This window comes from Mytilus edulis, chromosome 8, assembly GCF_963676685.1.
Source record: "Mytilus edulis chromosome 8, xbMytEdul2.2, whole genome shotgun sequence".
In the NCBI taxonomy this organism is placed as follows: domain Eukaryota; kingdom Metazoa; phylum Mollusca; class Bivalvia; order Mytilida; family Mytilidae; genus Mytilus; species Mytilus edulis.
Genome location: NC_092351.1, coordinates 47,965,124 through 47,980,324, shown reverse-complemented (window position 1 = coordinate 47,980,324; position 15,201 = coordinate 47,965,124). Strand labels below are relative to the sequence as shown.

The window sequence follows — 15,201 nt, the reverse complement described above, 5'->3', positions numbered from 1 at the left end:
TTTTCTAAACTGAAGCCATCTAATTTAATCCATAAGAAGCGTTTGTATCACAGTCATTGTCTTTGATCAGCCTTATTCAGTCTGGAACCGACATTCGGAATGTTCTTATTCCCTGTCAAAATAAACAATAGCACAGCTTCTGATGTATAGTTGTACAAAGAAAAAGAACTCTTTTGTGGATAGTTGTCTCATTGGCAATCATACCACATCTTCTTTTTTATATGTACCCTCAATTGATTAAATGTTCTATGTTTTCATTTTCTGATTGGAACCCTTTCTTTACCAGCATTTATCATATCTTAATTCATCATTTTTGTTATCATACAAATATATCATGCTTGCAAAGGGTATTTGCCAAAAACACCGGTTGGGAGGTTAAAAAAAATTCAGAACCATAAGTGTATGTGTAAAGCATAATAATAAAAAAAACGGCACACAAATGATATGGGTATCCATCTATGACATAAAATCAGCAAAAAAAAATCCAAAAAAAAAGCAAAGAAACAGCGTTTTTATTGTTGTTCTTCCTCACGAATTCAGTATAGTGAGGTCTTCAACAAAGAACACTGCTCCAATGCAAGTTTGGCCCCTATCACTATTTTTAGCAGATTTCTTTACAAAATGCTTCAGATAGAGTTTTATGATGTTACAAAATCGGCCCCAATAAAAAATGAACATTCAAAAAGTAAATCCTACGCATATGACTCAGTGGTGTAAAGATAAAACTATGCAGAATATATTTTAGATATTAAATGAATTAAGACAACAGAAGGAACATTTGTTTTAATTAGTGAGTATCTCAAACTACACCACATAATTGTTTGAAAGTCGTTGTAGAACCTTTTATTTACCTATCACACATGCTTCTATTTACAAAATACAGAAATCAGAATTTCATTTGTGAAACATTCATATTGCTATGTACTGTAATATATTCATGGAAAACGATTTTCAAAGTATAGCTTGTTATCTATCCGTCGTCCTGGTTTCGGTAAGGGACTTTCTTCGTATAGCTTGTTATCTATCCGTCGTCCTGGTTTCGGTAAGGGACTTTCTTCATATGTCAGCTTGGCTATGGGAGATGTCAAATTGAGAAGCCAGTATGCATCATTGTAGTACAAGTAGAAAGGCTCATTTTTTTCGAATATTTCATATAAATCTTCTATTATTTCAATAGCTAAGTCTTCCCATTTTTTCTGTGACTGGAATTTTGAGTAAAATTTCACAATATTTGTTGCAGAAGCTTTCATTGTTTTATTTGCACTTTTGTCAAACACTTCAGCAGAAGTTCCTAAATATTCTGGTTGGTCAGAATAGAGATTGATTTTGGTATAATTCAACTGAACACTTTGATTAAAACTGACACCAAGTCGACCAAATTTATCCAAGGCACGTATAACCCAGCTAGCACAGTCAAAAGGCTGAAACCAAGTATTCCCATCTGAAAAAAAAAATCCAAGTGATATATATAAATTTTATATGAAAAAATAAAATACAGTAAAATCAGATTCATTAGGTCTTCCCATCTGGAAAAAAAAAATCAAGTGACATATGAAAAAATAAAATACTGTAAAATCAAATTTTCTTTAATAAACTCCTTATTTATATTTGATAGCAATATTTGCATGTTGTAATTTCTAAAAAGGATATATTGGTTGACTTATCAAGAAATATATATTATGTTTTACTCTATATTCAATCACAAAAAATAATAAAAGGAGTTTGGTGTTCATGTCAATGAATTAGACCCACATATATTTGATGCAATAAGATTAACAGTACCAATTTAATTACACCAGATTACACACACTACAACATTTAATGTATCTGCAGTGATGCTTAAAAAGAGTGGCATCCGTTGTATGTACAAACACGGTGATAGGTTCTTATTAGGTAGGTTGCTTTCGGGGGAAGGGGAAAGGATTGTTGTTACGACAATTGGAAAATATCCGTCGTCATCTGTGAAACAGATATTCCATAATGGTCAACCAACTCGTGATTGAGGCCGTAAAATTTACGATGCGATGATTTCATCTTCATCCTTGACTGACATTTAAAACTCTTGCATGGAGCAATCCTCCATTAAGGAAATACAAGCCCTGGAATATTGTGTCAACAGGGAGATCTATTATTATATACTCCGTATGCAGACGGTACTGGAATGGTACGTGCTACATAGAAATGGAAAGTTTACAATAGGGTAGCTGAAATTATCTCTTTGGTTATTGAGTTTTGATTTCGACTGACCCTCATTGTCAATTTCTGCATTTAATTTAAGACATTAGACGGACTTAACTGCATATGTTGTATCCTTTAACTCAATTTCAATAGTATAGATACGCGTTCAGCATAGTCAATAAATGAATTAAGTACACACCTGGTTTATCTTTTACAGTCCATGTTTCGTAAAACAGACCAGTCCTGTTATCCCAAAGCACCCAGTCAGAAAAACTATTGAAAACTGATCCTGAAAAAAGAAATACAAAATATTGAATATGAAAACCCAGTGATCTGGGTTAATGTCAATGAGACAGTAACCTAACGACTTAAAAAAAATCTGCATGGTCTTTATTCATCAATAGACCTAAAAGATAAGGTTAATTATTGGACTCTTATAATGCTTATTATGTTTTGTATATAAACAGACATATTCATTTACTTAAACAAATTTAAAACTATGAAACATATGTTTTGGCAAAATGAAAGTTAACTTTTGAATCATCCCACAATTTGAATTGACATCACCGCGAAAACCTGATTGAAGACATATTTTATACAATTTTGACGAAACAATAAAAGAGCTAGCAATTGTGTTGCGATCGAGAAGATTAACACAACATACACTGACAGTGTGTAAATATCTGTCCCTGTCCATTTTTGCTAGCCATACAATAAGCGCTTGTATTCAGCCCACCGAAGAGTAGATAGGCGGTTCATTACCCTTGGGTAACGAAGATTGCAACTGCCCTGATACCATCATTTCCCAAAGTTAGTCTCAATTTGCGGTCCTTTATCCCGTATGACCCGCATTGTAGGACTTATCTATTAAAGATATGAATGAACAATTTGCTGCTGGACGTCATTCATGCAACAATCAATCTCGAGTTTAAAATCAATTTTCAACACCTTATTTTATTCATGAAGGATCAACAATATGAATATCTTTCAAGAGACAACCGTGTCCCAGGTTCCCGACTTCATGACAAACATATGAATAAGATGTTAGTTTAGACTATCTTTCTGGGTATTGAACCATTTCTTTTTAAACATCAACTACTGCATGTGTAGCATGAGGACACAAAAAAATAATAACTCCTGTTGGCAATAGTTTCCGAGACCCTACCCCAGGAAGACATCGCTAGAAGTAAAACATGTTCATTGGGGTTGTTGCAAACGTTTGGCAACGTTCGGATTAAAATATGTTTAAAAACTATGCATGAACTACTACATTTGTTTTATAAATTTATCTTCGACCCCCTGATCCCCTAAACCAGCTTCCAACCTAAACCTAAGAAGTACTTCACTAGCGCAGCTATACATTAATAGGGACGGAAAAGGGGGGAGGCTAACATGTAAACCAAAAAATACTATATAGTTGATTATTCAGGAAAAAGTTTACAAAATTAAGCCACATAATGCATATTAAAGGGATTACAAAAATCACCAAAACATACTGGACACTACAACAAACCATACTATAACCAAACACCATTATACGTAAGACTGGGACCCACAAATAAAGTCAAACAGCAAGATCCATGCAAGCCGTCCAAATAATTGGTACCTGCACAAAATGTGATGAGGTTTTACTATTATACATGTACTTTACGAACGATACGATGAAGTATACTGAAATCTTTATCAGAATGTAAATCACTAGCTGCCTACATCTTAATTAAAAATCTTTTATCGGTTTCAAAAGTGGAAAATGTGTTCCCGTCGAGTAAAAAATATTCCATCACCCACTCTGAGCCATTTGCGAATTAAATCGTTAAAGAACATAGTCACCATCGAGTTCAGTACATGTGATTTGGCTCATGGTGGTACGTAATTAAAGTGGGTGATTGCAGTGGCGAATCCTTGAATTAGGGCGAACTGCTCTCCCCTTCAGAAATGTATATTCTAGGGATTTCAGTCCGAGTTAATTTTTACTGCTTCTTTAATTTTAAAATTTCGCGATAGCTGTCTATAACACATGTCTACTCCAAAACCCATGCAAACAGATTGTTTTGGGATTAATTGACTGTCAAAACACATACAAATCCCAGAGAGCACTAATTCCGAACGTCTAGTACCTGTAGTTGTTGCTATTTTTGCTAATGTTCCATTTTCTGACCATAATCTGTCCTCGATTCCAGGGTAGATGCACACAGCTCCTTGATTACACCACTGTATTGTCTCATTTTTCAGCACATGTGCAAACGTACAGTTCATAAGTTGAAATAGCTCATACCATTCCATGGTGTAATTCATACCAGTGTTAAGATTTTTAAATCCTAAAGCATCGTGCATTATATTCTGAAATGGGTAAAAGTAAAACTAGCCACACATTGTATTGGTTTAAAGCCAAATGCGCGTACGGTGAAATATATATAATGTCAATTTATGTGTCATTTGGTCTCTTGTGGAGAGTTGTTTCATTAATTGGCAATCATACCACATCTTCTTTTTTTATTATTATATATGCATGTATACGTATCGTTAATAATTTTCTATACTAACAGTAAATATGATATTTCATGTTTGATCGAGTCGCTAAATTTAAGAATATTTTTCATTGATATCCATTTTCTCAGAATTGTGAAATTAATGCGTTGTTTTCTTAAATCAAGAAATGTGTGACCATGATAGAGCGAGTTAAAATTATTTCTAATTTGTTCTTCTCTGTACATGCGGCAAACAAAAACTTTACAGCAACTTACAGCTACTAGTGAACAAGGACTAATTTGGTGGTCGATTGGAACGTAAAATGTAATGATTAAAGCAAACAAGAAAATTATAAATGATCACAGAAAAATAAACCATCCCAGATATTTCTTTCTTTAGCCGTGTCCCTTCAACTAACTGTATCTTCCATAATCTATATTTTAGTAATAGTCATTTCTGAAATCTGATGTACAGTAGTTGTCGTTTGTTTATGTAATTTATACGTGTTTCTCGTTTCTCGTTTTTTTAATTTTATATAGATTAGACCGTTGGTTTTCCCGTTTGAATGGTTTTACACTAGTAATTTTGGGGCCCTTTATGATCCTTTATAGCTTGTTGTTCGATGTGAGCCAAGGCTCCGTGTTGAAGGCCGTACATTGACCTATAATGGTTTACTTTTTTTAAATTGTTATTTGGATGGAGAGTTGTCTCATTGGCACTCACACCACACCTTCCTATATATATGTTTTTCTCCAGTACAACACTAGAATTAACTCCATGTTTGTATGCAGTTTATATTTTGTTTGTTTGTGTTTAATTTTTAGTTTTTTGTATTTCAAAGTTACAGCTTTTTGTTTAACAAACGAGCCATGAAGGACTGTCTAATAAGACTTCAACGTTCGAGTCGTTATTAATAATTGATATACATTTTCAGCATAGTAGACTCAAAGTAAATATTATGACTTGAACTTAAAATATATAATAAGAATCCTTCAAGAAACTCCAATCTAGATTAGCCATATTTGATTCTGAATTTTAGGTAGATATAATAGAAAGAACATATATAGTATAATACAAAAAAATGTAATAAATCATGTAAATCAACTTACTAGTTTTCCAAGAACATCACCAAATTTAAATTGCCAGACAGGTTTCTTCAGAGCATATATTTCTATGGCATCGGCGGGATTGAATTCGGGCATGATATTATCTGGCTCGCCCGTCGGGCAGAACGAAATGACACCTGCATTACAGAATGGGTTCGACTGAGGTCTTACAGTATAGCGCCTAGAATTATATAACATATTGAATTGAACAATAGGTACTAACAAGTCAATTGCGATGGTTACACGATTGAGCCGTTCGTTTATCCTGAGTTGAGGTCAACATCGTAGCAGCTACGAAGCGGCTACATAGCTGCTATCAATACTTATGTAGCAACTAGTCTATAGCTACACGTTCAATAGTCAAAATCGACGTAACACTATACGTAGCTGCTATGATATTGAACTCAACCCTGAAATGATATGGCATAGTCTCCTTTCATATATCTTTCAATGTTTTACATATTTTTTTAATTATCAATTGCCTCTTTAGTCCCTCTTTAACAATGTTAACAGTTTTACTATTCGGACTTGAGACATCTTTTTTTACCTACCTGTCAAAAATTTATAAATTTTACAATATCTTTAACTATAAACATTACTAGTTTATCTGATTTTTTTCAATTATACAAACTTAGTTAGATAATTATGAAGTATAAGCAATATTTACTAGTTTATATAAATTTTTCATACAAACATGATAAATGATTGATGCTACAAAATATTGGAAAAAGATAAACTAGTAATGTTTATAGTTTTGTTTCTCTGCAAGGGGATTCATGTGCAATATGGCTCTTATATAGTTCTTTGTAAAATTGATTATATTTTGTATAAAATTGTGAATAAAATTGCCAGCCAGTCAGTCAAAATTTCTGACCGGTCGTATTGGAGCTTTCGTGGGAGGAATCCCCTCTAGTATAACTGAGGTACATATGGCATTATTTTCGAGAAAAGTGCCTATTATAATTCAAAGTGGCTGTTCATTATTATGAGCATGATCTCTATAATTTCAAACAAGAATTAAACTTTAATCATTCCAAACGTGTATGTGAATGAATAGATCAATATTTTGTCAGTTACGATTTTTAAACACACATCATGATGATCAAATTATCTTATCCGTATATTTTACTTGGCCATATCCGAGTACAATACAGTTTTAGAATTAACTTACTTGTATGGAGCTGGCCAAGGACCTGCAAGAGAAGTTCCTGCTAAAAATGCTATAACACAGCAAATTAGTATCCAATATTTATCCAGAATTCTATCCATTTCGACAGTTATTTATTCGCAAGTCATAAATGCTCTATTTATGATTTAAAATCCGGTTATGGCGGAAGTTCTTGAGAAATTACCACAAGGTTCTGATCACAATTTTGTTATCTTTAATTTTTTGTCACAATTAGTGTTACAAAATCGTATAACTATCTTAATCAGTAATCAAATATTGTCACAAGATAGTCCTGTATTTATCACATGGTGTCCATAGGTCAGGACTGGTTATGTACAGATGTCTACTGTCTAAATTGTACTGTTATCAGTGGGACAGTATATAGACACAGTAGTTCAACGCCCATTATGTCTATACCTTAATAATATTACATGCTAGTTTTAGTACACTTGACAGAGGCGGACTAAGAGGGGGTCAATGTTGCCAAGACCCCTCCCCCTTTTGTGGGAAACATTTGGTTTATATTAATTATATATTATCATGCATAGTTTATTGCTGAAGATTGACTGGAGCAGGCCCCCTATTAGGCAGTCAGCCCCCCCCCTGAATGGAAATTTCTGGATCTGCCTGGTTTTACAACAGGGGAGGGTCTTGAAAGGTTTCAGGGGGTGTCACACCAGTTGCAGATCCAGGATTTTGAAAAAGGGAGTATCCCCCACCTAGTCAAAAATAAGAGTAGATCATTTACAAAGTCTATGAGCTATATATGTACCTCTTTTATTTGGGGGTGGGGGTGGTGGGGTTACCTCTCCTTAAATTCTTTTTTGAAGTATAAAAAAAAATCAATTTTAGGTATGTTACCAGAAGTTTAATACATGTCATGCATCTACAAGCACATTATTTTTATTTAGAACAATCAATAATCCCACTTTAATAGACTTAACAATAAGATTTGATTTTATATACTAGTATCCTTTATCACAGTCATTGACAGTTGCAAAAAAAATAATGATCATATGATGATCAGGATATATTATTAAGCATTAAAGATTAAACTATTTTGTAATGTAAACACGATATAAATGAAATTGAATGCTTAAGAAATACAATTTCATGAATTTGTTTAATGAAATTTGTCTCTTAATTTTCACATCTCCAAATCAAATGTTTGAAATTAAATTTCTGACTTTTATCTTAATAACATGTACAATGTCTATGAATAAAAATGGTAATTTTTATATTTTAGGTTGTGATCACACAATTGATATATTAAACAAACTACCAAGTGAAGTTTTCTCAGATATTGTAAGTATTTGGCGTAGAAAATATTGATTCTGAACAGAAATTTCATCCATTGACGAAAAGTTTAAACGCATGATACAATACTTATGTTGAAAGCTGACCATAATAAACACGATACAGAGATAATTTCCCAACCTTTTATTTCAAATATTAGACAAAGAAATCTTAACTGCACACAGATGTTAACCCACCAGACAAGTCCTTCAAAAATTGCCCCTTGTAAACATGGTAAATGAGCAATATTTGAATGATGATAAATACATCAGAGTTTTAGAAAAGTGTCAGTCTGCAGGATTTTACCACCAAAATTTTGCATAGGACTGACACAATTTTAGTATTTTTCAATAGAGTTAGTAGCGAGGACCAGTAGATTTTTTTGAAGGACCACTAGGGAAAAAAAAGATTTCGCGAACTCTGATACATAAGATTTTCATTGATCATAAAGTGATATTTTTATGGATGGGAGAGACAACCTTTACTGACAGATCTATTGAAGTCGAGAAAAGAAGAAAATAAGACATTTATTTTATTTATGAAATAATCTGACTGTCTAAGGGAAATAACTCTACATAAAAAAAAGTATAACTTTACCAGTAAATAAAAATCACAGCATTTGTTTTTTATCTTTAAAAGTCTAGTTAAGGGAAAAATATTGGTTAAGACTCATGAATTTATGCATGACAGGAAAATAATAAGTATTACCCCTGACTATTAGAAATAACAGACTGACTGTAGGAGACCCTAATGGGTACAAATGTAGTCAAGGTTGCTAAAAACCATGCTTATCATCAGAAGTAACTTTTCACTTTTATTTTTCAGTGCCATGATGTTTTGTTTTTCCTACAGTTTAAAATTTCAGCCATTGATGTTGAAACACTGAAAGAAGTAAGTCATTTTGTATGAACCTAAAAAGGTTAGATGAATAGCAACTGCTAGATTTCAAGGCTCCACTTTATTTATCTGTATACTCTCTGATGTGGTATATATATGTATATATTGTGTGTTAAAGAAACAATGTATTTTCTATTTACTATTCCTGTTTACTCAATGAAAAAAAGTAAATAAATCTGCATTAAGAAGCATTTGTTTTTTCTTTAAAAGTCTAGTTAAGGGAAAATATTGGTCAAGACTCATGAATTTATGCATGACAGGAAAATAATTTATTCCTCCATTCATATTAAAAACTTAAAAGTTCTGTACTGAATATACTGTTATATGTGGCATATATCTATTTGGAAAATGATGCTAATTCATTATGCTAACAAATTTCTTCATGAATAGAAAAATCCATTACCTAAGAACTTTTGCACCACATATCATAAAATGATATACAAATATAAGTACTTTCAGCAATTTTTTAGGAAATTTAAAACAAAGTTTTAGGAATATGGTCTTTGTGGACTTTAAGTATGTATCAATCTGCCTTTAGATTATTAAATATCCAACAGAACAGAGTTAAGGTTTTGCGATTAAATACATCTAAATAGAAATTTCAATAAAGCTTCAAAGTAGATTTATAGAAATAAAAAGATGTGGTATAATTAATGTATTGCTGATGAGACAAAAGATACCAAATGATTTATAAGTACAGCCTTCAATAATGAGGAAAACCCATACTGCATAGTTAGCTACAAAAAGCCCTGAAATTACAAATTCAAACAAAAAAATGAAACTGATTTTAATAGTTTGTTCATATGTTTTTCTGTTACACTGACACTAATAATAGTTATCAAAGGCACCAGAATTATAATTTAATGTACTAGACGTGCGTTTCGTCAACATAAGACTCATCGTTGACGCTCAGATCAAAATAGTTATAAAGCCAAACAAGTACAAAGTTGAAGAGCTGTGAGGACCCAAAGTTTTAAAAAGTTGTGCAAATACAGCTATGGTAATCTATGCCTAGGATAATACTTAGTTTTTGAAAAATTCATAACACAGTATCTTATAACCATCCAACTATCCTTTGTCTGATACTTTGGGTGTTGATATGAATATCAATAATGTGGTCATTTTTATAAATTTCCCGTTTACAAAAGTTTGAATTTTTCGAAAAGCTAAGGATTCTCTTATCCCAGGCATAGATTACCTTAGTCGTATTTGGCACAAATTTTTGGAATTTTGGATCCTCAATGCTCTTCAACTTTGTACTTGTTTGGCTTTATAAATATTTTGATATGAGCGTCACTGATGAGTCTTATATAGACGAAACGCGTGTCTGGCGTACTAAATTATAATCCTGGTACCTTTGATAACTACTTCATCTGTTAAATATCAATAACTCCCTATGACCATGATGACCAAATATGTTTTTTCTTTCAGAGATTTGACGAGAACAACATTCATATTGAAGATAAAGATCTTCAAAGTATCCTACACATACTCAAATATATATACAGGTATGCAAATTGTTTTAAAATACCATTGATACATTGCTGTTTGTTGTTTTCTCCACGTCAAGCAGTCTGCAGCAAAATCATTTTGAATCATAATTTGCAGACCAATTTTCAGACATTTTTCTTCTGTGTCTGAACAAAGTTTTGTGAATACTTACTAAATAGTCTGAATGATATTTTACTAGTCTGGGGCATCAGACTAGTGGCAAATGATGCAGACTGTCCATTGGCAAATATTTCATGTGTATTCAGTACAAGATCAAATTAACAATTAATTTAATATGATAGGTAGGATCGTCATTCTCTACAAAATATGTTTGAAAGTTAATAACAGATTTTGGACGAGATGCATGTGTGTGAATATGAAAAGATCCAGGTAAAATCTATTTTTAGATATGACCAAATCTGCAACCTTGACAACAGAAATTATACAAAGTTGAGAGATAAATTAAAGTGTAAGATATATCTATAATTTGGTGACTGATTTCAATTTTATCATTATTTTGTTTATTTCACACAGTAGGACCATACAGCTCTAATTATATTAAGCTTATATGATTAATCTGCCTAGTTACAATTTAAAGAAATCAATTAAGATATTAAAGAGGGCTTTTGCAAATATTTTTTCCATTAGAAATCATTCTTTCAGAGGCAGATTTTGGTTCGCCAACAAAGATTGTAACACACAATTCAAAGACATGAAATTGACTATCTTAAATGTTTTAAAGTGGTACCTAACACCTTAACTAAAATTAATTTGGCTCGTTTAATTTTCTTAAAATTTTGACAAAGTATTTACTTTGACCCTTTGACAAAAATATAAAAAGTTCAAAAAATTTGAACCAACCGTTTAATCAGAAAAAAAACACTGGTTATATAGCAGATTGACAAACACTTATTTTGATCATTGAGGAGCTTAATATTCCCATGAGAACACAATGTCATTAAAACATTTTGCTGATTCTAAAGAGTTATCTCCCTGTAGTGTTAGGTACCACCTTAATTGGTCCTGAATGGATTTTCCAAGATAAGAAGGCATACTCAGAAGTTCTTGCAAGTAGAATTATTTGTGCAGACTGTAAAATGAAACTTAGGTTTTGATATCTTTTAGTTACTGTATCATTCAGAAATACACTTCAATTCATTCACATTAATATTTTCATTTATTACTGTTATTATTTTCAGATCTGCAGGTAAACTGAAAGTTCATCATGACAGCTTGAAGAAGCAACTTCTGTCAAGTTTAAAATTTACAGAAGAAACATCAGAGAATATAGCTTATAACTGGAAAGAATATGTAAGGACAATAATCTGTATGATAGAATACTGTAAATTCAGAAATTATTGCGATGTTTTTATTATAGTGAAAAATGCGACAGGGTTATAATCACAATAATTAAAACTCACATTTTATAATTTTTTACATGAATCAAACAGGATTTTTCTTAATATTGCAAAAATTAAAAGTGCATTTTAGTCTAAAATTACCATAATAAATGCACACAGTATTTTCTGAATTTACAGTATATAAGCCAACCATAACTCAGTTATGACTTACTATTGAATAGAAAAAGACTGTTAAAGGATAAATGCAACTTGTTTGTCTTCTTAAAAAAACATGTCTGCAATTAATTGTTCAGAGATTATCAATATCTGCAAATAATTATTCTTAATTTTAACAGTATTGAATTGTCGATATATTGTTAGAATTTCAGATTGAAAACAGAAAAAGGCAATAAGAATAGGTCTGAAAGGTTATCTCCTCTCAGAAAATTGAATAAGTGAAAAGAGATGACTTTTTCAATTGATGACTTTCCGGAGTTATTGGACTTTATTGGTGAAGGGGTATTGTCCATTCCAACAAATGAAAAAGATATAAGAAGATGTGGTATGAGTGCCAATGTGACAACTCTCCATTTGTGTCACAATTTTTAAAAATAAAACAAAACAATTATAGGTCAAAGTATGGTCTTCAACATGAGCCTTGGCTCACACTGAACAGCAGACTATAATCATCGCCAAAAATGACTAATGAAAAACCATTTAAACGGGAAAACCAAAGGTATAATCTATATCAAAAACAAGAAACAAGAAACACTTAGGAACCACATCAACAAACGACAACTACTGAACATCAGGTTCCTGACTTAGGACAGGTGCACATAAATGCAGCTTTTTGCTGTAAATTTGGGAGTATAGTGCATGCTGTATCTTAACCACTTGATTATTTTAGGAAAGTAACAAGAAAACCATAGTTTACACTGATAAACAAGTAAAAAGGATACAAATAAAAAAAATGAAATGCTGTTTCACATCTATTTTTGATATAAATGAAAAGAATGGATTTTTTTTTACATGTATTTCTAAAAATGAAAAAAATAAAATATGAGAATTACCATTTTTTACTCTACATTTTATAGGGAGATGTATTGAGGAGTGATCATAGTTTTCCAATGTTTGATGTAGGGAAGGTAATTTATGTGCTGTTATATTTTCTAAGATCTTATGGATTGTATTTTTTTAAAGTATTTTTTTTCTAGTTGAATTTATTGACCTTAGTTTGGATGATTTGTTTTCATTTTACCTTTTACAAATAGATTGTTTGTGATTAAAGAAATTATCAAATTGAAAAAAAATGTCACCACAACTAGTTGAACAAACATACAAGAATGTCTCATTTCACCAGTACCACAGGTTTCTAGCAAGACTAATAATTTAAGCTCTGTTACTAACTGTTAATAACATTATTATTGTGTGTGTGGAAAGCATAAGCTGGCATTGAAAAAAGAATGGTAATTGAAAACATGATAAACGTTCAATTTATTTTTGACTATTTATATTAAAACTGTCATTTCTTTATTGACTTATACAGATATAGGAAGATGTGGTATGAGTGCCAATGAGACAACTCTCCATCCAAGTCACAATTCATAAAAGTAAACCATTATTTGTAAAGGTATGGTCTTCTACACAGAGCGTAGGCTCACACCAAACAGCAAGCTATAAAAAATACAAGAAACGAGAAACGAGAAACACTTATGAACCACATAAACAGACAACAACCACAGTGTATGTTTATAAATGAAGCTTTGAGACAAAAACAGGTTGTGACTTAAAAAACAAAAATGTCTTTAGTGAAATGAGAAAATCTTATATTAATCAGTTGTTTTATTTTAGCTTATAGATATGCAGTGGAAATTAGGTGTTGCTGTAAGCTCTGATGACTGCAGGAATCTCAATTCAACATTTGTTGCTATGACCTTAAAAGTAGCAGATACCTCAGGAAACCTAACATCACATGCCTTTGAAATGACCATTCCACAGTTTAAGGTATTGTACTTTTGAAATATCCCCCAATATCTGAAATAAAGATCTATATCTGATTTTTATATGTCAGACATTGCATAAATATTCTATATCAGTATTTATGTGTATTTCTTTTTCCTTCACAAAGACATTGCTTTTTCAGTATGCACTAAAATCTTTTTCAACACCTTCAGGTAATGTCTGTCAGATTCTTCAAATCATAAATTTTATTGAAATTAAATTAAATTGACATTCACAATTTGTCATTTCTTATTCTAAATGCTCTTAGACTATATATCTACACAAAAGATGTTATCTGGTGTATTTGTAAATTTCATTTATCATGTTTAAGAAGACCTTTTAGCATTTGTTAAGCTACCATGATGATGTGAACAGATTGGCAATTACAGGCCAAGCCTTTTAACATGCTGATAATGACAATAGGTCTTATCTGTGATCAATATACTGGACATTTTGTTTATTAACCATATTTAGATCATTTCAATATTTTATATGATTTATATTTCAAAAGACCAAGATTCCAACATTCTATCATGTATCCAAACATAATTTTGAAATATCTACTATTTCTAAAATAAAATTTTACTAGTTGTGGGCATCAGACTAATTGCTAAGAATGTGGACTGCCTATTCACAATCTTTGATTACTTTTTTTGCATGTTTTGCAGAATCTCTCAAAGCAGCTACAAGAGATGGCAAAAAGTATGGAGATGGTATAACAGGACAGCAAAAGACATTATTTTATTTTAATTTATATCATTTAGATCTGATTGTTTTTATTTATATTTGTTATATATAGGTATTTAGACATATCATACATGTAGCTATTAACACAGCTTTTTGTATTCTTATTTGTCACTAATTATCTACTGGTATTTAGCTACACCAACATAAATGTATAATAACAGCAATATAGTCAAGTTACTTCGTTATTTACGTCTACCATTTCCACTGTTATAGAAATAGTGAACTCATCCAGATGACTTTAATTAGAATGGTGTCAAGAAGTTAAATAACAAAAATACCAAACTGACAGAAGATAATTCAAAATCGAAAGTACATAATCACTGGGGGAATAAAGTTGTTCCTAATTTCTGTTACTTTATCCCAATATGGCAGATGACAGTACTGGTAGGTTATGACATTTCCTAAAAACTTTTGATCAAAAGCATTGTTGGTAGAGAAAATCAGTAATTGTCTGTATAATATGAGAGAAAAATGAATATCAAGCGTTCTGGAGACAAAATATAGAAAT

At 31.5% G+C, this 15,201-nt stretch overlaps 2 protein-coding genes across 2 annotated transcripts; one reads left to right on the top strand and one right to left on the bottom strand.

Annotated features, from left to right (window-relative positions):
* Positions 1-768: 768 nt before the first annotated feature.
* Positions 769-7,065, bottom strand: LOC139485769 (bis(monoacylglycero)phosphate synthase CLN5-like). The gene is made up of 5 exons (XM_071270409.1): positions 6,925-7,065; positions 5,757-5,934; positions 4,296-4,518; positions 2,378-2,467; positions 769-1,441 (listed from the first exon to the last, which is right to left on the bottom strand). Exons 1-5 carry the CDS (start codon positions 7,020-7,022, stop codon positions 936-938), a joined length of 1,095 nt encoding a protein of 364 aa, XP_071126510.1. The 5' UTR covers positions 7,023-7,065; the 3' UTR covers positions 769-935.
* On the top strand, positions 6,974-14,857 carry LOC139485771 (COMM domain-containing protein 6-like). The gene is made up of 8 exons (XM_071270410.1): positions 6,974-7,111; positions 8,168-8,226; positions 9,043-9,108; positions 10,546-10,622; positions 11,805-11,916; positions 13,040-13,090; positions 13,797-13,949; positions 14,615-14,857. The coding sequence occupies exons 1-8, from the start codon at positions 7,081-7,083 to the stop codon at positions 14,663-14,665; spliced, it is 600 nt and encodes a 199-aa protein (XP_071126511.1). The 5' UTR covers positions 6,974-7,080; the 3' UTR covers positions 14,666-14,857.
* Positions 14,858-15,201: the final 344 nt, after the last annotated feature.